The following is a 25,413-nucleotide window of genomic DNA, read 5'->3' on the forward strand; positions in this document are numbered from 1 at the left end:
AAAAACAAGAGGGAAAAAAAAAAAAAAGTCAAGGCTTGTTAATCCTCCGTCTTGTGCTCCAAACACACCTCTTCTCCATTATCTGGAAATAACATGGTCGAGAGCTGAAGGTCGGCTTACTCGAGATGAGCAAGACAAATCATCTTTTCATTAGAGCACGAAGCAGAGAGGGAAAGAGAGGAGTCCCTCCGAGGGTGGAGAAGGTGGAGGGTGAAATGAGACGGAATGGAAAATGAAGATGGATGGCTCCATCAGATCAGAGAGAGACGGTAGCCTGCAGGTGAATGGACGCAGATCCCTAATAATGCCGCCTCTCCGCAGCGTTTCTTGCGTGTTATTTTTATCATCTTCTTTATCCACAGCTTTAAGATGGATAAACCCATCCTGAATGTGTGCGTTAAACATGAGGCAAAGCGAAGTGACATTTACAGAGAGAAATATGCAAGAAAATGGTAGTCTGAGTTATGACTCATTTTTTTTAAATTATGACTCAGATGGTTTCTTATCACAGTAAAAGGTAGACAAAGTTTTGGTTTTTTTAATTTTATGGACCACAAATAGATCTTCTCTGGTGACTAATAATCACTACTAAAAACATCGCATCCACTCGTGACATGAGCAAGAATTTCAAATCTATGTTGGCTTTTCAAGATTTATTTTTGCATGTTTCATTTCTTTATGATGGAGTGATGACTCCTTAAAACCCTAATTTTGACCCTCCTGCCCTTTTCTTACATTTCTGCTGGTCTTCTGCAGTTGACTTCAAATGCATCTGCTATTTACACTAAAAAACATTCAGCTTATGGCATTCACACTGCATTTTTGTAGGAAGTGCAGTTTTTCTCTAGTTTGACTTAGAGTTCTTTATTGAGACAAGACAGAACAAAAAGAAAAAAAAACAATATAATTAGATAAAAAATAAAAAAAAGAAAAAAAAACTGTAAAAACTTGATGAAAGATGGTAAAAAGCACTTTGAGTTCATGTTTTACGGGAGATGACATATCCCCGGTGGATCTCCTGGTGCTGCATCAGTTTGCTCCAGCTTCCTGTTTTAGAACAAGAGCTCTGTCTCTGCCTGCGTCTGGGTTTCTTTTATAATTTAAATTGATATAACACACAAAAATGCTATATTTTATTATTCTACATATAAAAACATATATACATACATCCGTCATGGAGCACTTTGGTGTGTTGCCATAGTTACTGAAAGCCATTGCTCAAACTCAGCTCATAGCATCAGGCTGCTGTCCCGCCTCTGAGCCAGGCACTGTTGGAACTCTACTGCAGGAAGGAAAAAAAGACGCATGCAAATGTTCTTCCTCTTTTGTCCAGCAGGTTCTCAGCAGCAGATTCTACTACCGGTGGAGCAGTAATAGGACAAGATCCCTTCTGGATCTGTTCGTCCCTCCGAAGTATGAAGAAAAAAAGAAATCTAAAGTGCCGAGATGTTGGTCCTGCTCTCCATGTGGAAAACTAGGAGGGAAAGTTGTTACACATTAACATACTGAAAATATGCAAAAAAAACAACAAAAAAAAAAAAGACTAGACTAAGTCACCTGAACGTCTATCACTCCTCTCAGTCTTCTGTCTTTTCCTGTCAGGAAAATGAAAAAATTGAATAAATTATTTTCTTTCTTATTATTTCTGTCACTGTGCAGGTTTTATTTCTCATCCTGGGAATTTTTCCTACAGCATCAGCATGACAAAGCTAAAAGTTAACAGCAGGGCTTACGGTAAGGAACTGAGCAAACACGGATGTTAGTGAGCACAACGTTTCCGCCCCCACTAAAACAAATTTGGTTAAGGTGTTGATTCAGTCTGATGGATCTAAATCAGGTTGTTCTAAATCCTCCGATGGTGCCTCTCAGATTAGAAGCTCTCAGCGTCCGGATTAAACTAAAGGACAGAAACAAACACCGAGGTCCTGCTCAACAGCACAGCCGTTTTACATATCGGAACTACGTCACACCTGGACAAAGAGCTTACAGCTCCTTCCACAGAGAGAGGAGGAGTAAAAATAACCTCAATTTACTGCGGCAGAGCATCCTCAAACTGAAACATGTAGAAAAATCCAACCTTTAATTGTTCTCACAAAATTATTGGTTGATCAGAGTGTTGGGGAAGCTTGATTCACACAGCTCATTGTTTACATCAGGGAGCACAACGCCACTCTTCAAAACGGCATAGTCAAAACTAGCCACTCTAAAGCCAATTAAGGAAATAAATGCAAAATACGTTTTTATTTTATACATCTCACACAGCATCAATTACTGTGGGTAGAGCTAAACATTTCTACCTCTGATGTGTTACTTTGCAACATAAAAGTTGAATTTCTGGGGGTTATTCCACAAGTGTGTCTATCACAGATAAATAATCAGAAAAATCTGCAGAACAGCTCTGTGCGCCAGACTTATCCTGGCATCTTCTCTTAATAAATTTGCCACCAGTTTTTTTTTCCTCACAAAAACCAGATTTTGTGTACAAAAACCTTAATATGGTTGTTATAGAGACATGGTAATCCCAAGATTTTTACCTTCTTCACCTTCCTCCCTATGGTGTGTGAAGAGCAGATAAACATGGATCCATATCACAAGTTGCTTGCTAGAGTCATTTAAACTTTTCAGTTATTGTTCTGACTGTAGTTGAGGCCAAGTTTAACAGTTGGTATGATCTTTTGCCTTTCCTATTTTGAAGAACGGGTTAACAGGAAGTAATGGGAGTACCAATTAAAACACCCTGATCAACTTATGAATACATTTTCTTTCCAGAAATTCTGATTCATTAGAGGCCAGCATCAGTTATTTTGCTAAAAATATTCAATAGTAGGTCTTCCCCCCCCCCTGTACTGATAGATTTATAACATTTCCAACCTTAAGTTTATTCGCTCTATTCAATGAGTTGTATTTATTTATTTATGCTAAGATTTAAAGACTGAACTGAAATTAATTGTAGAGAGCTCTACCTTTTTACACAGGATATTAGAAGAAGAGATGCACGACAGAGTTTGACCGAGACGGAACCAACCTTAGGGGAATGTGTCATGGCTTTGCTGTTGGAGGGGACGGGACGTCTGCCGACGCCGAGTGGAAGCTGCCTTCAGAGTCCAGAGTGGTTCGCTCCTTTCCTGATTTATCACACTTTGTCACACGAAACCTGAAGAAGAAAAGAACGTTAAAAGTTTGCCAACATTTACGGTTTGTGGCCTAAATGAGAATGTCATTAGAACCCAGCTTCAGCACTCACTCCACACTAAAGGTTTTCAAAGAGTGCAGCCTCTCGAAGTTTAAGAACTAAAATGATTTGATTAAAAGGGTCCAAACAACACAGAACGGACTTCCTGTTGATTTTGTAACATGTTAGTAATGGGATGCTGCCAAGAATCCACAGAAAATGAGGATCAAATCAACACTATGCATGATGGACTCTGCAGTCACAACTACTTCCATCTATTAGAGAAAGAAGCCTAATCTTGACGCTTCAATCATCAGTTCTTACAAAGCCAATATGTAACTTTACACTTCTGACATAGATGATTGGAAAAAGATGGTTTGTCACCAAATTTACATGTGCATTATTAAAACGTATGCGACGTGTTTCTGACCACACCACATCAAGGTCAAGAGATGCACCAAAACTTCAGTTATGTTCAATTTTTCTAAGTAAAAATGTTGCAAACCCATCATTTATCTTCAACTGTAGAGTACAGGGAAAAAAAATAGCTACTTTTTGTACATGTATTAATATTAATCGAAATGTGCAATATTCTGATTTTAGATAAAGGCAAATGGGTAGTTTTATGTTTTAAGAAAATCCATCACTAAACGAGTTCTTTTATGAGTTAAGGAGTTTACCCACCTGCCCACAGAGAGGACCGTGACCTGACTAGGACGGCGCCTGATTGACTTTCGTTGCGAGGGCTTCTTCATCAGCGGCAATTTGTTCTCGCCGGCGTTCACGCCGCCGATGGGATGCAGCTGGCTGAATGGGAGCTTGCCTGCTCCTGCAGGCGACACCGGTGATACGGGGGTGAGCGGTGGGGACCCTGCCCTGAAAAACAGACCGTAAAGATTTATAAAGGAAATGCACATACTTCAAACTAAAACCAACATCCTGGTATTTCGGGAATTTATCGCAGTTCATGATTTATATGGCAGTAAAAGTCCCATTTGTTTAAATGCCTCTGCCTTATCGCCGCTCTTTGATTCAGTGCCGCTTTCCTGTCTATTAGTCAAACATCCGACATTGAAAACTCTCCGTGAACCGTTTACATTTATAAAGGTTTCCTCACCTGGTAAACAACCCGCACACTCTGGAAATTTAGCTCAGGCGGGGGGAGAGGTTGAGTGATGCATTCAAGAGCACCAGGAGAAAGATGAGGACATGCAGCGGTTGCTATGGTAATTCATACTTGAACAGTCAGAATATTGTCATTTTAGACGTCTTACGTGGACCAATGCACAATAAAGCAAATATATTTGACACGTCGACCAGCACGGCATTTTCAAACCCTTCAGTGGTGACACTTTAGTCCAGCCTCCCGGAACAATAATTATTAAAAAGAGATCAATTTTCATTACAGACACTGCAAATGCTTAATGAAAGGAAAACACTGACACGGGCAGCTTTGAGAAATTTCCCAAACTAACCAACAACTTGCTTTCAATCAGTCTTGCAGAGAAAATTAAAGCTTACTCAGTAGAGCGGCGCTTCCTCTATTAAAACCCATCACCGCTGAATGACACATTAATATTTCATACCTCTAAGCAATTACTGACAAGCTCCCTGAGAACCAGCCCTCATTGATTTTATTTAAGGCAGAAAAAAAAAAAGGCAAGTTTCTCTTTGCAGCAGCGAAAACTGCATCATGACATATGTAGTTTGCTTTTTTTTTCTCTTCAATTTTTTTCTTTTCAACTTAAAATTTATCTCTGGACTCCAGAAAGAGGAGCTAATTAAGGCCATGTTTCTCATCTTTTTGTTCTCCTACATGTTGTTGTCTTTTATGACCCTGGAGAGCAGCGGCTTGTATTGTTTGCACACTACTGTGGAAGAAACAGAGCAGCCTGATGAAAATAAGCAATGCGGAGATGGTTTGTTACTAATGCGGAGACTCGATCATTTTGAGCCCACTTTCACTGAAAGAAAAAAAAAACATACAAAAAAAAATACTGAAGGGCTGGAAAAAAGGAGGCAAACATTCTTAGCAGGATTTGGTTAATGGGTTGAATTAGGTTTATTAGCTTTTTTTTTTTAAATCGCAAAAACATAAAAAGGGCAAGGGACAGATTGTTTTATGCAAATACCCAGTTACATAATACAACTTATTAGAAGTTTATATACACACACACTAATTAAACTGAGAATAGGTTTCCCTAAAAACTTGAGAACTTCAGTCAAATTCTTGTTATCGCAAAAAAAAATATCACAACACGCTGTGATGAGCCTGTATATCAGCCATCTGTAGTTCACGGCACTACAAGCTACATCTGGAAGAAAAGCCAAACAAACACTAGACTAGATGGGATGCTTTGTAATCCATATAGTTGGCAGACATTTTTGTATTATTGTTTTGTTTTTTAAAAACTTTTCTTTAAACTAAAATAAAGGATTTTAATTTACTGAAGGACATACTGTACCTCTATTCTATAGGTCTGCCAACAATTCTGTACAAAAACAGAATTCTTGTACAAAACTAGTGCATCGAAAATATTTTTTGTGCAGGTGTATAGTTGGGATGTACACCTCCACAGGAGAAAAAAAAAAAAAGGATATGATGAGGTGAAAGCTGACGGAGACAGGCAGCTGGTGAAGGAAAGTTGAGAAGCAAATGTGGGAAGGAAGATAGCACAGCCTGGCCACACTACAGTCACACTCCTGCTTGTGGTTTCCCTCTATCCCTCTTTTCCTCTTCTTCCAAGTCTCTGTTTTTCTGTCCGTCACCCTACGCCTGTGTATCCTATAAATCAACCCCAACCAAATCCCCTCTCCTCCCCTATCCACCATCTCTAAGTGATCCGTTGGAAGGCTGCCCGACCTGGCAGAGAGAAACAGAAAGATATGGATTGTAGCAGCCAGAGAAGGAAGGAGCCACTACAGAGAGCAATTTGGACAGTAGGAAGCAAGTGAATGGGAGAACAAGGACTGGAAATATGTGAATCAAGATATCTGGAGGGAGAACTGAAGAAGGCAAAATGCATGAAAGTAGCTTGGCAGAGAAAAGAGTGATGAATGAGTAGGACCTCAGGACTTTTGCAGGGCCAAAGCTCCCGCAATTTATTCACCCAATCAAAGAAAGCCTTTCTCCTCCAAAACAGGTTTCCTCTACAACAATATGAAAGGAAGATAGAAGCAGAGGACAGACGGGGGGAAATATACTCCCCTAATTCGATTTACAGCTTCTACTGTCACCATCATATCTTCTTCCAGTGCGTCCATTTTCTCATTGTTGGCATTTACAGATATCAGAAAGACGACCAAAAAAATGTTCGATCTCAGTCATCTCTCCCCATCAGCTACTCTTCTTATAATTAAGGATCATCTTGTACCAACAAGCAGAAAGCTTTTTATTTAAAATGCCAATGTCAAAATGACCCCAATAAAGGTCTAGATCAGAGCATGAATATTGGATACTTTTAAGTTATTTTAATAATCTGAAGGAAGCAAAATACAAATTTGCAGCCACGAATCCATGTAGATAAACATTTAACTGATTTCTTAGCAAAAAATTAATAAATAAATAAATAAAAACTGCTACTTTGAATTGATAATACACTAAACAAAATCATGCAAACACTCCCAATTAAATCAATATTTCATTAATCCACTATGTCTAAAGTAATGGATGCTGCAGATGTTTAAGGCCCTTTAAAATGTTAATTTTGTTCTCCTTTTTATCCATTTAAATTCCCAGTCCCACAATGCATTCTGGCTAGAAACCCAGCCAGAACAGCTGCATACATGGTTTAATAATCCCACAATGCACTGCTGTGGGACACTACGGCATTTTGGGAATATTCTCAGGCTGCTTGGCCTCTATCAAACTCTGCCAATCTGGAAAAGAATCAAGAAAATAAATGTGGCCTGATTACTTTTAGAGAATTCCTGTGCTGCTCATAAATGTGATGGTTGACTTGGAGAGGCTTAAAAGGAGGCATGTAGTGCCACCTGGTGGAGGAGTCCATTTAAAGCACGAAACCTCAGAGTTTAGGATAAAAAAAATAAAAACAAATCACAGATTTTTTGTAAACATGATATACTTACGTGTCTAAATCAATGCTGATGTTGGGAACCATGGCGTTCAGAGCATCAGAGTTTGCTGAGGAGGAACACAGACAGTCTTATGAAAACAGATGGAAACACATGCAGCAGTAGAGTCCGATGCAGAGAGTGGTACAGTATCTTCAATGGCTTCTTCAAAAAGTAAATGTATTTAAACAGAAAATGGCAGTCATGCAATAAGTGCGGTAAAAAATAAATAAATAAATAAAAAAAAAGACTTCTGTGAGAAGCAGAAAAATCAGCTCGGGGAAATAACATTTCAATTTCACACAATTCAGAATAGAAATCAAGTAGAGCTGACAACTCAGATTTAGATTTACACATCTTAGCCCTAGACACACATTTCAATCTGCCAGGCCTTGATGTGTGGACCACATTTATCATAAGCATGCAACATCATCTTTGAACCAAAAGCTTAAAAAAAGAGATTGGGAAAATAAGATATGACTTGGTAAGAGTTTATGAAAATCTGTAGTGACATCTGACTCAAAGTGCTGGCCTTCATCTTCTCTGTGAACCATCCTCCTGTCATAAAACTACCACGGGGTGTTTGGTTTGGTTAGTCAGTGGTGGGAGGGGTAGCTGTAGCAGCATAAAAGTACAATTTAAGGTCACTTGAGGGCTTTTAAAAGAAACAGAAAAATGATTTTTATTTGTGAATTGTATCAATGAAACAAAACAGAAAAAAAAGGTAAAATTAGTTGGAAAAGCACTTAAAATAAAAATAGTCATTGTGCATCTATTACAATTCTGTTATATACATAGTATAATTTATCAAGGCGAGAAAAAAAAATCATCTGGGATAAAATGAACAGCAAAGTAACATCCTACAGTCAAACATGATCGTAGAGTGATGGTCTGTTCTGCTGCTTCAGGACCTGGACGACGTGTCGCAACTGATGGAACCATGAATTCTACTTTCTACCAGAGAATGAAGGGAAATGTCCGGTCATCAGATTTTGACTCAAGTTCAAGCACTCTCTGATTGGCCCCCAAAACACTGCCATTTTAACAGGTTTCAGAGTGGCCTAGTCAAAGCACGCTGTTAATTCACTGCCAGTTTTCTCAAATGTTTAATGGCAGTAAGATATTAGGTATAGGGAGCAATTACTTTTTATATAGAGCGAGGTTGTTTTGATATTACATAAATAATTCAAATAATTTTATTTGGTCTGATATTAAAATCCGCTTCATGGCCTGGAACATTTATGTCCGACAAAAAAAAAAAAAAAAAAGAAATCTATAAGGGGTTTCACTGCACTATGTATTCTCCTATACATAATCAAACTGTAAGAAATTTCTGAAATGGATGCCTCACACTAATGAATCAATGTGTGGTAGAGAAAAATCAGCAAGAGGCAGAGGAGCAACTCATCTGGAGTAGGTGGAACATCTGTTTTATAAACTTCAGAGACCATTGATTGCTACGACGGCTCACTCACATATTTGCACTAAAGCAAGGAGTTCAATGTTAAAGCCTGCTGCTTGAACCAACTAAAGATGCAACACAAGAATGTAATTGAAGATGATGAACTAAGAGAGCTGAAGAATCTTATCTGAATTGAATTCTGAGAGCTCAGTGCGTCTGTGAGTGTGTGTGAGGGAATTGCCTGTAGAGGGCAGCATTTCCCTTTGATTTGGATACCACCGAATGGTCTATGTCCCAGGTTGCTCCTTTTCATAAATGTGTTGTGGATATATATAGTGTCAAGGACTATTCAGCTTTCCACTTCCTTTAATAAAAGAAAAGAAAAAAAAAACTCGCAGTGTGTGAAGTTTTTGAAATAGCCCATGTATTCATATGCTAATGTGTCAAAGAGTGAACAGTTTCTCCCAGGAAACCCGATTCCCCGTATGTGGACAATGAGGCAATGAGTCACCGTTAAAGAAGTCCAACACACGTGGACCTGATGAGTCATTTTGTGAAACCACTAAAGTCAACGTAAAACTCGGGACTACTTAAAGAGGAAACAATAACGCCTTTCTGTATCATGCGTTATGTTAATCACCGAGCGAGAAAAGTTCAGAGTTCAAGGCCATTTATTTTATAGTACATTTTCAGCAGCAGGGCCATTCCAAGTGTTTCGTGTGATTAAAAGGAAAATAAAAATAATTTTAAACATTTTTAAAACAACAGGTTGAAAACCAGACAACAGTTTATGATTATTATTTATCAAATAATGCAGAGTAGACTTGAACCAGAAGATGCAAGTGGTCTGGAAAGTTAATATAATAACAGGTCTTGAATGTATTTTGATCCTAAGCAAAACTACATAAGACTTTAGGGTAACTTTAGGGTGACTTAAAGTCACCCTAAAGTCAGTGGGTGACTTTAGGGTGATGTGCTCCATCTTCCTGGTTTCAGTGAGAACACGAGCAGCAGTGTTCTGGGTTTTAGGCAGACCTGTGAGGAGCCTATTGCAGCAATCGACTAAAGAAACACTCATGCATGAGTTTCTCAAGATCTTGTTGGGGCTTTAATACTTTAATCCTGGAATTGTTTCTACAGGTAATAGAAGGGCGACTTTGTACTCATCTTTTGGTCCAAAAATAAAAACTGCAGTTTTGAAACGCATGTCAGGCTGTGTATGAATACGGATTTACAAAGAAACGGTACCCATTCGTAGCCAGCCACAGCACACATTTATTGTTTTGGACCCAGCTTGATGCACTATTCTCTGATTTAATCACAAAGTAGGATTCTAAGCATAGGATGTAATGACAAAAATCCTAATACAGACGAACATATGATAGTTGTATCGTCAATCACTATTATAATCAGCTGCTCATGAAGCTCGTCACAGGCATTTATCCACCTTTTAATTTTTTTGTGATTTTGAATTGGGTTTTGAACATGTAATAAATTTGCTTTGCCCTCTAAATACTCTGGGTAAAACGCGTCTTAAATGAATCTTCCCCACTGACACACATTAAAACATTTTTTCCCTTATTATTTGACCGCTGCGTGCTTGTATTGATAAATCAGACAACTTTGTCAAGTTCCTCCAGGTAAGGGTAGTTCACTTCAGGACAAAATGCAACCACTGGTTGGTCAGTTTCTGACTGTAAATCAAACGCTCAGTAAAGGTGACATTTTTCGCATAGTCTGTTTACTGTCAAGAGGAAGAAGTCAGTGGGACACATACCTTCATTTTTCATGATGCATTGGATAATATGTCCAACTGTGTCGTCGTTTTCACTCATGGTCTCGTGCCGATCTAGCAGAACACAGAGAGAAAATTAGAGATTTGAATATCTGATTATATTTTAAAAAGACATGAAATAAAAAGAGCTAATATATAATAAAAAGTCCCAAAAAATATTCCAGCCAAACGTGGAGAGAAGAGAGAGAGAGTAAGTGAATATGTCAACATTGTAAACCAACATTACTTCCTGAAATTTGTCTGATCAGCACTGCTTTCACCAATATCATCATCTCAGTTTCTGGTATTATGGTGTATAACAAGGTTTCACTTCTTTTTACAGTTTTAAAACCACATGTTTGCCATCATGCTGTTGCTATAGTTCCAAGTACTTTTAATTGGGTGCCAGAAAAGGTCCTAGAGGTTTTCCCAGTTGCTAGGACCATAGAATGATGCACGCTTCCTCTTTTCCACTTGTTGCTGCACATGGAAAGTGAGGTGGCTGAAGATACCTGAGCTTTTCCTTCATTTCCCAGAAAAACAAAGTAGGATGAATAAAATTACAAACATGCAATAAATCATGATGGAAAAGATTAAGGCAGTGAGATTAGTAGCTATTATTAGCTATCCAATTATGTAGCCTGATCAATTAGCCCACTTATATTAGCGCGTCATAATTGTGTTACAATACAGAGACCAAAATAGTATTTAGAATCTAGTAACTGTAATAGTCAACATATTTTAGGTGTAGGAGGAAAAACAGTTATGATCTTCTGTTGTTTCAGTTTTGTCCTCTAGGTTATAGCAGCGCATGGCTAATACAGAATGTTTTGATAGAATATTAAACTATAACCTTCATAATCTAATGACAATTTCATCCATTCCAAAATGCACATCTTCAAATATGTCGTGGGATAAAATACAGAGACATCTGTGGGACTGGCTCTTCTCGAAATACAAGGCAAGCGCTGGCGATGCCAAGAAAATCCTCAACAGGAAAAAGGACATCTTTCCGATCCAAATACGAAAGAAAAAAAACATACATAGGCAATATTTTGTTCTATTCTCATAAATTTTCTTTTAAGATGCTCTATGTTTCTGCATATTTACATTAAATATAAGCAGCCACCTGAAAAAGAAATCATGAAGCCATAGCTACAACCAGTAGGCATTCTTGCTCATTACAAGTTCAGACTGCTTTGACGAGAATTGGGAATGGGATGGTTAATGGCTGCAGGAGGAAGTGTTGCAGAGATCAGAGTTTTCACTGGCTGGATCAAGACAGAGTCACACAAACTGTGTTCCTCTTCACCCCTATATCCCATTCTATTTATACTATGCTACAGTATGTTTTCTATGTTTGAAAAAAGGAAACAGCAAAAAATAATTATAACCATAATAGTCAATATCATATTGTTTTATCAATTTTCTGGTTAGAAAAAGACAGTTGGATTTTTTTTTTTTTTTTTTTATATTTGAGCAAACACTTTGATAACCTAACGCTATTGTGAAACCACAACAGTCCATGCCTAGTCTCACTCCTAAAAATGCAGTGGTGCACCTCAATTTATTGCTCCCTCAATGATAAAACATATTGTATAACTTTATGGAAGGACATATAAGCAGGAGACATGGTCTTAGTGCAATAAAAATATTAATGGCGTCTGTAAATGTCATCATGCTATCAGATAGATGACAAATTTTGTGTATTTTCTACATTGAGTCAGTGATCAGATGAGGCAGCCCTTAAATATTAGTTCTCCTTGACTCATATTTCCTGGATTCCTTTCTTGAATACTTCCTCTCATTTTCCAGAGTTCTCATCACCAATTTCCTAGGCCATTTCCTGGCGTGACACAATCCTTGCCAGGAATCTGCTTTGTTCGCAAAAGATGCGTTTTCAGAGGAGGCGTGTGGTGGAACAGAAGGCACCAATGCTGTGGGACAGGACCAGCTGAAGACAAAAGCTATCCGTCTGTTTCAACACGTCATGAAGAAGGTGGGGCTTTCCAACAAAGATGGCAGGTGTGCAGAGAGAAATCCACTGGAACTACAGCAGAACAGACACCATTTACACATTTTTATGTCCAGTCAACATGATCCAGAGCTTCATTGTACAGAAATGCCTTCAACAGGTTCACAATAGGAAAATGGGTCAGTGAGAAGAACCAGCACAGGATCTCAGAGTTGTGTCAAAACTGACTCCTTCTTACCACATGTCTCACATCTGTGATGAAGCGCAGATATACCCAGCTATTGAGACTTTAGTTCCTTTTCCTTTACTAGAAGTGAAGGGGGAAGCAAAGACTTGTTTTTGTTTACTGATGTACAGCAGATTGTGTTTCTTTTTGAATAGAGGCAGATACCATGGAAAAGACTTACGCAAGATCTAGAAATCTGTAATTCAACACTGGTTGGTAGAGGGCTTTTTTCCCCTCCCTCTACCTCACTGAGCACTCCCACGGGAAAGTCGGAGTACAAGTAATGCAATTGCCGACAGTCTTCCTGGTTCCGTACCTTAAAGGAAGAGACACTTTTTTTTTTTACACCTCCAACTGAGGAGAAAGACTAAATTTAGACAGAGTGCTCACAGCTAAAAGAAAAAAATCCCTTCAATAGCAGTTCATGACAGAGTTTTGCAACCAATTCATCACCTCCAGGCTTCACATTTGACATAAAATCTCATTATGATCTACATGTGGAAGCTCTAACTTGTGTCAGTTTCACAAATGTAATTGAAGCTTGAGAGTAGTTGAGAAAAGACCAAAGCATCCTGCACCCTTGTTGCTTCATTTCTGGCCCTGCTCGTCTCCACCACATGACTGGAAAGTGAAGAAGAAAACCTCATGCATGCAAATCTATGACTCGTTTGGAAACTAAGGCTAAAAAAAAGGAAAATCCCACTCCACACTGAGTACTTTTAGTACTTCAACATGGACGGTATATTACAATTTGTGTACAGATGCAGTGCAAAAAGGGGGGGAGAAAAACATAAAACATAGCAGCTAAGCTAATATTCCAGTTTGTAAAGAAGGTTAAAAGGATGATTAAAATGCATCTTGCTGCTTAATAAATATGCTTTGTAAAAAACAACATTGAATATATGACTGTTCTAGCACTGCATCAGAAGTAAAAACGGAAAATTAACTATTTCTGTCACCGTTAGAAATAATGCGCTTATTGATCAACAGGTTTTAGCATAATGGGCAGATTATAGGTGGCAGTAAGAAATAAAAAAATAATGCACAAGACAAAATAATGAAAAACAACTAATAAGAGGCACCTACAGGTAAACTACGTCACAAATTTAATACAATAATTGTCAAGCTTTATTTCTTGAAGTTAAAGAAGTTTAATGTCTTATTGTACTTTGAACTGATGTGGTTAAAGAAATCATTGAAAAAAATTTAGAAAACCAAAAATACATTCCAGCATATTTAGACATGCTGAGATTTCATAGCAATTTTACTAATGCTGGAAAAAAAAAATCACACAGATTTATTCCTACCTAAAAATTAAAATCCCACAGTGGTGTTTCCCATCAAACACACTTATAACATAATTACTTAGCAATTTTAAAGGAAGGTTGCCCTGTTTAAACCTCGTATCTGTAGTTTGGTAGGTTCTTGACTGTTAAAGTGAGAACCAACACCGCGGTGAGATCCACAGATCAGTCCAAGACCTTACGATTTTAGCAGCGTAGGAGTCTGGCAAGTGATTTAAATGCATCTCGAAACAATCAGAAATGATCATTTTAGCTAGACGGAAAACAGTCTACAAATGGCGGACATTTGAAAAAAAATTAAATAAAACAAATATCTGCAACATGTCTTTTATTATTCTGGGATCTCATCAAAGGCTTTCTTGTAGAAACCTCAACTTGTAAAACCTACAACTTGAAATCGAGCCAGATTGAAGTGATTGTCCTGTGAGCAATCATCATGCAAGATCTTGACTCTCCAACACTTTGGAGTATTCTGACAGGAAGAGGTATGGCAGACTCAGAGCAGCAACAGATGTCAAGTTTCTGTACTCCCTGCCATCTTGACTTTCTTTTCCATTTTTCATGTGATGACATGCAGTTTGTCTGTTCATGTATAGTAGGAGTGGCCAGACATCTGGCTCAAGGTCTTTAAGGCTCTAACCGTAAAAACCTGGAGCTAAAGCTCCTAGTTATAATAAAACCCACTTGCTACTAAGATCTTTGAGTTGTTCTCACTTGCCCCACATTGCACATTTAACTGGGTTTTTGGTTCTGAATCTTGACTTGGTCCACTTTGTCAATTAATTTTTTTTGGCTTTTTGCTTCACGCCTGCACATTCAGTCTCTGTCATGAGGATGCCGGTGTCCTCATGGACCCACCGACTTGCATCCAAGGATTGTCAGTTAAGGGGTTAAACATCCACACCTGTCAACACTAACGCTCACACCTCACATTTAAAAGGATTTCTGGCCAATTGATTTTGGCTGAACATAAGTTTAAGAAAATGCATCTAATTGGCTACAAAAATTGGTGCATCTCTTCTTCTGTCATTACTTTACAGGCCTGTTCTGTTTGGTCTTATGATGGTCTGCCTTTCTGCCCATCCCATTCCTACTGGTATGCAGACAGAAGAGGTTGTCAGTAATCAAGAAAATTTTAGACTCGCAGAAAGTAGTGTGTTGCTTACTATATTTACTCTGACAAATACTGGGTGTTGCTGCTGTTTTTCAAATTTCTGGAAAAGATCAGTGTCGGCCGTTGTGCTACCACGGCACAAAGCATCAAGGCTCGTCGGCACCCTAATCCTTTTCAGCTTTGCTGTTCATCTGCCCCATAGTTCAATACAAATGAACAATGTTTTTTTTTTTCTACGAGTAGTTTTAATCCTCCAGCAACCGTCTACAGATTTGATTCTCAATATTGTTAGGCAATGTGTCGGGTTACCAACAACGTAAATGTCAAACTGGTTTTCACTGTAAAGGCGGCATAGGGAATGTAACGCAACCTGTTGCGGTAGAAAGCGCAATGATGCAGCAATTTGACAAGGGATGCCAAAGTAATTTATGTTACAAAAAAATCAATGAAGCAAAAAGGAGAAGTCACCATCTAAAAAATTATGACTATATTTTTAGTTTTGTGAATACGAATCGTAGGGTGTTAACTTAGCCCACAGAGGTAACTGCTCCTAAATATCCTACAATCTCTTTGGTAATTATTCATATAAACTACTTTTAACAAAGAAGGTAATTAAGCATTACAGAAAAAACAGAAAGTGAAAGAAAATAGAACAAAAAAAACCCAGAAGCTGTTCAGACCTCGTGCCACTACCCGTTATGTATGATGCCCTGTATTTGTTCGCCACTTTACTCTGCCTGTATAGTCAGATCAACAAAAAAACGTCAGTAACTCCACTCATGTCAAAAGTGACATAAATTTCAGAAATGTTGTAGCCTGATATCTATTCAAACATCAGTGATTCAAAACACAAGCAAGCTCAGACAGGAATGATGCAGACAATAGGGAATGAGTCAATAACAACTGAAAAAAAAACGATTTTATTTATAGAAACTATTACTTTTACACCAAGGCTGTTTTATAAAAAAACTACTGAATTTTTCTTAGATTTAATTATTTCTCAGAGAAGACAATTGACACGGCTTTCTGTGATCTAATCAAAATGATTGTGTCTGAACCACAATGGCCATTTAAATCATTTCATTATGCACTGCAACACTGAACATATTAAATCACTGAGAATGAAACTGGAGATGAATCAATCAGTGATAGAAGTCAGCCGATCTTTCTACAATAAGAGAGCTACTCTACACCAGGCATCCTCAAATAAAAGTCCAGTGTTCTGAAACTTTTAGATGCGTCCCTGGTCCAACATGCCTCAAATGGCTGAGTTACCTCAGTGCAGTCAAGTTCTCCAGAGTCCTGCTAGTTACCCAATTATTTGACTCGTGTGTTGAAGTAGCGATACATCTAAAACCTACAAGACACCGACATGCTTTTAGAAGGCATAAACGCATCAGTAGTTTTAAGCTATAAAATCATTTTTTTGTTCCGTTTGGTTTACGTAGCAAAACAGGCTGTGTGCATAAATCATGTAAATATAAATATAAATGTCTCTCTTACCTCGTCGTTCCATCTCCTCGTCACCATCCTCAAACACATCATCATAATCATCGTCGTCTCCCTGGGAGGTGGTGAACCGGTAGCCCCTCTTCTTTAGCACGTGGCAGACCACCACCCCGGTAAGGCCCACAAAGAAGAAAGCCAGCACTAAGGCAAAAGCTAAATAGTTTGAGCTAGGTCCTTCACCCTCTTTATCAGTATTTGTGGTGTTCGCTGTGAAAAAGTAGAGGGGGGTGGGGGGGGGGATTTTAAGGCAGAGAATTACAAGACAACACAATCAGCAAGAAATACAATAACACATCTGGCAGAGATTTTACCTATAAGCTCATATTCGGGAGGGGGGGGGACTATTTTTTATTCTTCAACTCTCCAAATCTTTACCGAGAGTGAAAGACCAGACCTGTGGTCTCAAATCCAGTTTACTTGAAGCAGGAATGTTTATACAGTTGAAACCACATTGAAACATACTACATAAAAAGACAAGCTTTTCCCCCTTACCGTCAGACATTATATCAGACTAAAATTTGTTATTTAGGTCTGTTAGGATTTTTTTATTACTTTCGGCAAATTCACAAGCTTATATACAACGTCTTAGTAAATGTTGAAAAGATTTTAATCTGTAAAAGTCGAGCTTCCCGTCACAAATTTTCTACAGGACTGAGATCAGAGCTTCATGGTAGCCATCCTAGTCTAGAGGCCATTTTGTAACTAATCTGGCTGGACTCTTACGGCCATTGTACATTTGGAAGACCTATTTGCGCCAAACCTTCAACATCCTAGCTGACGTTTTGTTACTTTAGCATCTTTTTCATATATTGTCTTGATATATTTGGACGTTTCCATGGTGTCATGCAAGGTAGCAGCATGTCTGAGGTTTAAAGGCACAGCAATCTCAGTATATGTAAACTCCTTAATTTTACAGATGAAGGATTATTCTGACATTTAGCTTTCCATAAGACAAACACAAACATTTGATTCAACTGTATGTGATAGAGTAAAAAAACTTTTAGTACTGAAGCTTCTCCCCGTCTCTAATGCATACAAGTCACGTGAGCAAAACCAGCAAAAACACACAAGGGGGCTTTTGTCTGCTTTCCTGTCCACATCAGTGAATGGATGGCATAGTCAGGGGGAATAAAAAGTCTAGGTTGGCACTCACAATTCAGACCAATATCAATCAGTAATTGCAAGATCCTGACTCTGCATTTAATTTGAGACGTGCCAGAGCACAACATTAAGATATTATACTGTCCCACTACCCACTCATGTGGCCTCTTCCATTGTCCCAGCCTCCTGCTGCATCAGACTGAACACATTGAACATTGTCTGCTCACTGACCGTCTTGTGACCAAATGTCTCCATGTGCTTTTGTGAAGAAATGAGTAGCTCACAGTACGCAGGCTGTTCAGCCACGACCCTTAAAGTGTCCAACAATCACAGATCAGTTTGCACAGGTGTCAAACTCTAGTCCTGGAGGGCCACTGACTTGCAACCTTTAGATGTGCCTCTGCTGCACCACACCTGAATAGAATAATTAGGTTATTAGCAAGGCTCTGGAGAACTTAACACAAAAAGGAGGTAATTAAGCTATTTCATTCCAGTGTTTTGTACTTGTGGCACATCTAAAAACTCCAGGACAATGGCCCTTGAGGACTGGAGTTTGACACCCCTGAGTTAGAGCAATAAAACCACGACAACAGACATGGGACACTGGATGAGAGGGCTATTTACAGAGGACTTTAAGCCAAGCCAAAATAAACCTAGCCATGTATAAATCCAGAAAACATTGGAAATCCCAATTTCAAGCTGGAGTTATCTCAAGATGATGTCAGTAGAAATACTTATGACAAAAAAGAAATGTCTCAATCCTGCAGGCTGCATGTTTCATAACGGCTGTGGCCAGAGAATATCACATTTCTTTTGTAAAATATTTACAGGTATGTCTCTACACCAAGAAACCTGAGATTGTATAGTAAAAGGGAGAGTCAAAGACATTAACCTCTATGCTTCATTCAGTAATGCTGCTGCGTTTAGTACTCCTTCAGTAGAAGAGAGTAAACTGTTCAGCATCAAGTTAAAAATCCATCACTCCCACTTTATTGCCATTTACAGAGCCTTCTAAACGTACTTGCATCTCTTAAACGGTTCCAGATGTTACAACCACAAACCTTGGAGTGTTTCATTAGGATTTTTATGTGATGGACTGAAACAAAGTAGTGTCCAATTGTGAATTTAAAGGAAAATTATCATTTTAAAATGTTTAAAAACACTTTATGCGGTGGAAAGCTGACACTGTACCCCAAACACATCATCCCCACAGTGAGAATAGCGTTGGTGGCATCCTTCTGTGTGAATGCTTGTCTTCAGCAGTGACAGGAATGCTGGTTGACAGACAAATACAGAGCCTCTGAAATGCAATTTTTCCCCAGCTGTTGGTCTTTTGGGAAATGTCTCCATTTACTATTTTTTTTTTCTTCTTTGCAAAATAGCTTAAGTTCATCCAGAAGACTGGATGGAGAGCACCTAAATATAGATTTTTAAAATCCTACCACCTACTAATTGGATCTAGGTCTGAACTTTGACTGGGCCAGTCTAATACATGATATGCGCCACTGCATTGGTGAGATGCTTCAATTCTTTTCGGCCTTCAAGTGTTTCTCTCCGTTTAGCTCCATTCATCTTCCCATCAACTCCAACCAGCTTCATTGTCGCGGCTGAAGGATCCCCACAGCACGATGCAGTCACCACTGTGATCCATGGCGTGATGCATATTGTCAGTTTGGCATGAATATTGTTTACGTTCTTCGGAGATCTCCAGTCATAACACGACCTCTGGTAGAGTTATTGTTACCTTTAAAGAGGCTTTTTCATTATTCTACCCAGATAATGTAGTTTATACAAATCAGATTCAGTTAAATGAGGTTGAGCTCGATGAAGGTCTCTATAAATTATAAGATATACATAAACTGTACGTAGAATAAAGATTAATTCTTGTTGGAAAAAACTAAGGAAAAACAAAAACAGAAAAACTGGTGTGACCATAACCATACACACATCAACGTCAGCACTGGAACGGAATAAAAGACTCCATCTTATTGTGGTTCTCTGTGTCCCAACACTCAGGAAATTGCAAAAGTATAGTTACTGCAACAAAACCTAACCTGATTTTAAAAAAAAAAAGTATAGTCATCGCCCACAACAACACACGGGGGATTTTTAAAACATTTTAAGAATAATCCCTGGCTTTAAGTCTTACAGGTAGTTATTCTAGGAAATTGTCTGCACCAGTCATTCTCTGCCATGTTGTTATGGTTCCCGCCCCCAAACAAAATATGCATTTGTGAGTAATGAACCATATTGAGAAATAATGCAATTGTGACATGTTTTATAAATACTGCTGTATTCACATTTCCTCAACAGTACTCTTCCTCATCCCTCATTACGATGTTTGCAATAATCTATATGAAGTTTAGGGTCTAAGGACCAAGGAAGTGATAGATTATTAGTTTAGAGTTTGTGATTACTAGTCTTAAAATGGTAAATGTGAATTTTAAAAAAAATCTTAAGTTTAAATTGAATTGCTCTGGGGTGAAATAATTTAGCTAGTTCATTTGGGATTTGTGGTCCAACTCAATAAAAAGTACCCAAAAAATTATTCTTCCTGAAATCGTAAATTGTTTTGGTCCAATTAGGCCTCTACAATAAAAGAAATAAATCTGTTTAAGGGGTTTTATGCATCATTAGTTGGACTCACAAGCTTTACAGGCCTTTCTTAGACAATAAATTGTTAAAAGGGGGGAAAAATGACTGCAGAACAGAACTATTCAGTTACAATCCTACTGGATAACAGAAAGCAGCAGGGCTTCAAATGGAAATATTGATGTTTTTGTTTGGCCTATTCGCTGAATGCATGAATGACTATACAGCTGCCAAAAACTGAGCATGAACAGATTTTCTATCAACTAAACAGCTCCAAACAGTTAGTTTGGAGTCAATAATTTTGCAGTTTTTCCAAAAAAAAAAAAAAACAGGATCCTATTAGTGTATAATGAGAGAGAAATAACTACTTCACCAGTGGAGTATCGTTGCAAATCCTTTTGACGTTACAGTAAGACTTAGTGCTAATGTTATTATTTAAATGCTACATTAACAGCAGAAAGTGTTACATTGACTTATCTAAAATGTGTTTTATTTGGAGGGCCAACAGTCTGAACAATGTCTATACATTTTCAATCAGCACAACGGCAGTCAGATGTTTTGTGTTCCTCGTCATACAAGTGAAACCGACACTCGAGCAACTTCACTACACGCCGGTTTTTCTAGCAAAATATGTTGCAACGTCAACATAAAGACACTATAGTACAACAAAAGTGTTTTTTTAAAAAAAAAAACGTTTAAGGGAAATACATGACAAATATCACTGTCCGTGCCAGCACTAGACCGCGTTTCAGCCACACACGAAACCGGAAAAGCGTGTAAACTTACTTGTGATAGGATTAGCCATTGAAAGACCCGAGGCTGGCCGTTAGGCTGGTGGAGAGGCGACGGTTGGGTGTCTTCTCGGAACCAAACTCTGGACAAAACTCAACCAAAGGAGGGAACGCCTGCCCACACCAACATGTTTCCTGCTCTGTACTTCTTCTTCTTCTTCTTCTTTAGATTTTAACGGCAGCTTGCATCCAATTATGTTGCACTACTGCCCTCTATTGACTCCTACCACCTACTCCTCAAAGACTCTTAAAAATCCCAGTGTTTTTTAAAAAACGAAAAATCTTCTTTTTCCCCTCAATACTATTCAGCTGATCGATCACCTTCTCAAATTTCAATTCCCTACTAACACCTAGTTCTGTTTTTAATAATCTTCTTTGACTTGCGTATTTCCTACATTTAATCAAAACATGTTCCACTGTTTCTACTTCATCACACCATCTACATAAACCAGTAAGGTGTTTCCCCATCTTAAAAAGAGTTCCGTTTAGGAAACTATGCCCAGTTCGTATTCTATTTATAATTATCTCTTCCCTCCTGTTTAATCCTCTGATCCTTTCTACATCGACTGTTTTTTGTATTCTAAATAAATGTCTTCCTTTTATTTCATTTACCCACCTATCTTCCCATATCTTCTTGCTTTCTTTCCAAATTATACTTTTACCTTCAGATTTAGATAACTTTATTTGCATATCAATATAATCTTTTTTAATTGTCTCCTTAGCCAGCCTGTCCGCTCTTTCATTCCCCATAATACCTACATGAGCAGGAGTCCAGAATAATACAACTTTTTTATTTTGTTCACATATCCTATGATGAACCGCCATAATCTCATATAAAATATTTTGATGATTTTTTGTATGTCCCTTTCCAATACTCATCAACGCAGATAGAGAGTCACTACAAACTATTATTTTATTCCTATTAGTTTCCTCCACCCATTCTAAAGCTACTAAAATAGCACCTAGTTCTACTGCGAATACACTCAAATAATCAGATGTTCTTTTTGAAATACTAATCTTTAATTCAGGAATCACTACAGCTATACTGGTTGCTTCACTTTTAGGGTCTTTCGACCCATCCGTATAAATTTGCAAATATTCATTATATTTATTCTGCATTTGATTATAAAATTCTTGGCAAGTATCTAATGTTTTCCTTTTCCTAATATTTGTTAGTGTTCTATCTACATTAATATATTTCCAAATCCATGTCGGTCTCAAAGGCCACAATACAGTTGGACTAAATTCCTTATAATATACATTAAAAATTTTCGCTCTATCATCCCCAACCCACCCAAAGCTATCAATTTGTTTCTTTCCTCTTTCCCAACACTCTCCTAATAATTTCTTAACCGGGTGATCTGCATTATGTCCTTTTAAACTTATCCAATAATTGACCATTAGCTGCTGTCTTCTAATGCATAATGGCATTTCTCCTGACTCTACTTGTAATGCACATATTGGTGTTGATTTAACTGCCCCTAAACATATTCTCAGTGCTCGGGCTTGAATAACATCTAACTTTTTTAACCTAGTTTTAGCTGCTGATCCATACACCACACTCCCATAATCTATTCTTGATCTAATTAGAGACACATATATATTTCTAAGGGAATCGAAATTTGCACCCCATGTCAACCCAGCTAAACACCTCATAATGTTTAGAACCTTTTTATTCTTCTCCATAATATGTTCTATATGATTTCCCCAAGTTAGTTTCTTATCAAAAACTACTCCCAAAAAACGAAACCAATCAACCCTTTCTAACTCTTTCCCATATAAACACAACTTTTTATCAACCCCTATTTTTTTATTTGTGAAAAACATTACTTTTGTCTTTTCAATTGAAAATTTAAAGCCCCACTTTACTCCCCACTTACTCACTTTATCTATACCTTCCTGTATTTTAACAATAAGATGGTCCACATTTCTTCCCTTTTTCCATAATGCTCCATCATCAGCAAAAAGTGACTTACCAAAACCGATGGATAATTCTTTAAAAATATCGTTGATCATAACTGAAAATAATGTTGGACTTACCACACTTCCTTGAGGGGTTCCATTTTCTATTTTACATATTTCCGAAAACTGACATCCTATTTTAACTTGAATATTTCTATCCCTTAAAAAATCCCATAACCAATTAAACATATTACCTCCTATACCTATCTGATGTAATTTAATCATTAGCCCTTCCCTCCATAACATATCATATGCTTTCTCCACATCAAAAAACACAGCAACAACAGTTTCTTTATTAATCTGAGCTTTTCTAATATCATCCTCTAAACATAAAATAGGATCCATTGTTCCTCTCCCTCTACGAAAACCACTCTGATAAGGAGCAATTAAATGTTTTGACTCCAAATATTGTGTCAATCTCTCATTCACCATCCTTTCCATCAGTTTACACAGATTAGATGTTAAAGCTATTGGTCTGTAATTTACAGGGTTACTATGATCTTTCCCAGGTTTCTTCAACGGAATAATAATAGCTTCTTTCCACTTACAAGGCAGTCTCCCCTCCTTCCAAATCTTATTGAATAAAATTAATAATTTATTTAAAACTTCCTCACTTACATGTTTTAGCATAATATAACACACCTCATCCTTACCTGGAGCACTATTCCTAGTTCTATCCAAAGCTCTTTTTAGCTCTCCAATAGAGAAAGGATAATTCATCAGATCATTATTATTCTCCTTTCTTCTTAAGATGCCATCATATTCCTTTTTAGTTCTCTCCCTTCCCTCCATTTCATTACCTAATAAATTTTTACCACTATGTATCTCCACAAATGTTCTCACTAACATATCAGCCTTTTCCTTGTCAGTTACAGCTACTGTATCATTTTTATTTAGTATAGGATAACTCCATTCCCTTCTATCTCCTCCCATTTTTTTGATCATCCCCCAAACATCCTCTAGTTTTGTACTACTGCCAATTGTGTCACAGAAACCTCTCCAGTATTCTCTTTTTGTGCTCCTTATTGTTCTCCTGACTTTGGCTTGTGACTTTTTATATTCAATTAAATGTTGAAAACTATGAGACCTTTTAACCAATTTAAATGCTTTATTTCTTTCTCTAACTGCTATCCTACACTCTTCATTCCACCATGGAACTAACTTTCTCCTATTTTTCCCTGATGTTTTTGGAATAGCCTCCTCTGCAGCAACTAAAATACCCTGACTAATCACTCGGTTCATACTTTCAATACTCTGATCATTTTGAACATTTAAAATTTTCCTATCACATAGGTTATAAAATTCCTCCCAATTTGCTTTCTCAAATATCCACTTCCCTCCTATCATTTCAGGCCTATGCACCTGGCCCATCCTTATTTTGCTGATTATAATGTAGTGATCACTACCAAATGACTTATTTTTAACTTGCCAATCACATAGTGGAGCTAAACAGCTAGAAACAAATGTCAGATCTAGTACAGATTCCTTACCTGAATTTATATCAATTCTTGTCTTCTTCCCATTATTCAAGCAAACCAAATTATTACTATCTAGAAATTCTTCTAAAATGTTCCCATTATAATCTATTTTTTCACTACCCCATAATGAATGATGTGCATTAAAATCTCCACACCAAATAACATTTCCTTTCATATCCATCTCTTCAAGTTTACTTACCTCAAGCTTTTTACAAGGATTGTAAAAATTTAAAACCAACAGTACCTTCTCTTCCACCCATATTTCAGTTGCAACATACTCCAAATCTCCTTTTCTTCCAATAACTTTATATGGAATACCTTCTTTAATCAGAGAAAGACACCCTCCCCCATTTCCTTCTTCTCTATCATATCTAACTGCAATATATCCATCCAATTTGAAATCCAAAAAAGGCCTCAGCCAAGTTTCCTGTATACAAATTACATCAGGTTTTTCTTTTAATTCGTAAATAAACTGTTTAAAATCTTGCCCATTTGACAGAAGACTCCTGGCATTCCATTGTAATATTGAGACTATCCTTCTTGACTTGCCTGACTACACAGTTCTCCCCTTATGTCCTCCCACCGAATATTCTTTAAGTCTAAACTATGGCACGCTGCCTTTACAATAATCTGAATCCTTTCCGTTTTTGATTTCACATCCGATGTTGCATTTATAACTCCTGCAATAAAAGTCACCATTTTCTTTTTTTCCTCTTCAATTTTCTTTTCAACCATTTCCATAATTTTTGAAATTACTTGCTTTTCTCCTGTTAGAGATTTCCCAGTTTGTTTCTCTTTCTCAACTACTTTACACGCCTCTGCATACGTTACTTTCTGCGTAACTTTTGTTTTCTGTATCATTGATTGTCGTTTCATTACCTCGCATCCCCAAAAAGCGACACTATGCTCTCCTCCACAACTACAGCACTTTGGTTTAAC

General features: G+C 37.6%; 1 protein-coding gene across 2 annotated transcripts; it reads right to left on the reverse strand.

The window, feature by feature from the left end:
• Nucleotides 1-638: 638 nt before the first annotated feature.
• rell1 (RELT like 1) lies at nucleotides 639-21,196 on the reverse strand. Of its 2 annotated transcripts, XR_002753858.1 has the most exons (8): nucleotides 21,030-21,195; nucleotides 16,545-16,757; nucleotides 10,426-10,497; nucleotides 7,262-7,316; nucleotides 3,857-4,048; nucleotides 3,026-3,154; nucleotides 1,558-1,595; nucleotides 639-1,474 (listed from the first exon to the last, which is right to left on the reverse strand). XR_002753858.1 is itself a non-coding variant. In XM_023346555.1 (6 exons), the coding sequence occupies exons 1-6, from the start codon at nucleotides 21,046-21,048 to the stop codon at nucleotides 3,040-3,042; spliced, it is 666 nt and encodes a 221-aa protein (XP_023202323.1). In that variant the 5' UTR covers nucleotides 21,049-21,196; the 3' UTR covers nucleotides 3,025-3,039. The 2 variants fall into 2 exon arrangements, 1 of the variants encoding a protein (XP_023202323.1); XM_023346555.1 differs by lacking the exons at nucleotides 639-1,474; nucleotides 1,558-1,595 and having other exon boundaries at nucleotides 3,025-3,154; nucleotides 21,030-21,196.
• Nucleotides 21,197-25,413: the final 4,217 nt, after the last annotated feature.

Source organism: Xiphophorus maculatus, chromosome 14 (assembly GCF_002775205.1).
Source record: "Xiphophorus maculatus strain JP 163 A chromosome 14, X_maculatus-5.0-male, whole genome shotgun sequence".
In the NCBI taxonomy this organism is placed as follows: Eukaryota; Metazoa; Chordata; class Actinopteri; order Cyprinodontiformes; family Poeciliidae; genus Xiphophorus; species Xiphophorus maculatus.

Bases quoted from the DNA above. Each gene is read 5' to 3' on its own strand.
- rell1 (XM_023346555.1), bottom strand. The intron at 10,498-16,544 runs GTAAGAGAGACA...GTGTTCTGCTAG, and splicing joins CGAGGAGATGGAACGACGAG to ATCGGCACGAGACCATGAGT. The intron at 7,317-10,425 runs GTATGTGTCCCA...GTTCCTCCTCAG, and splicing joins ATGCATCATGAAAAATGAAG to CAAACTCTGATGCTCTGAAC.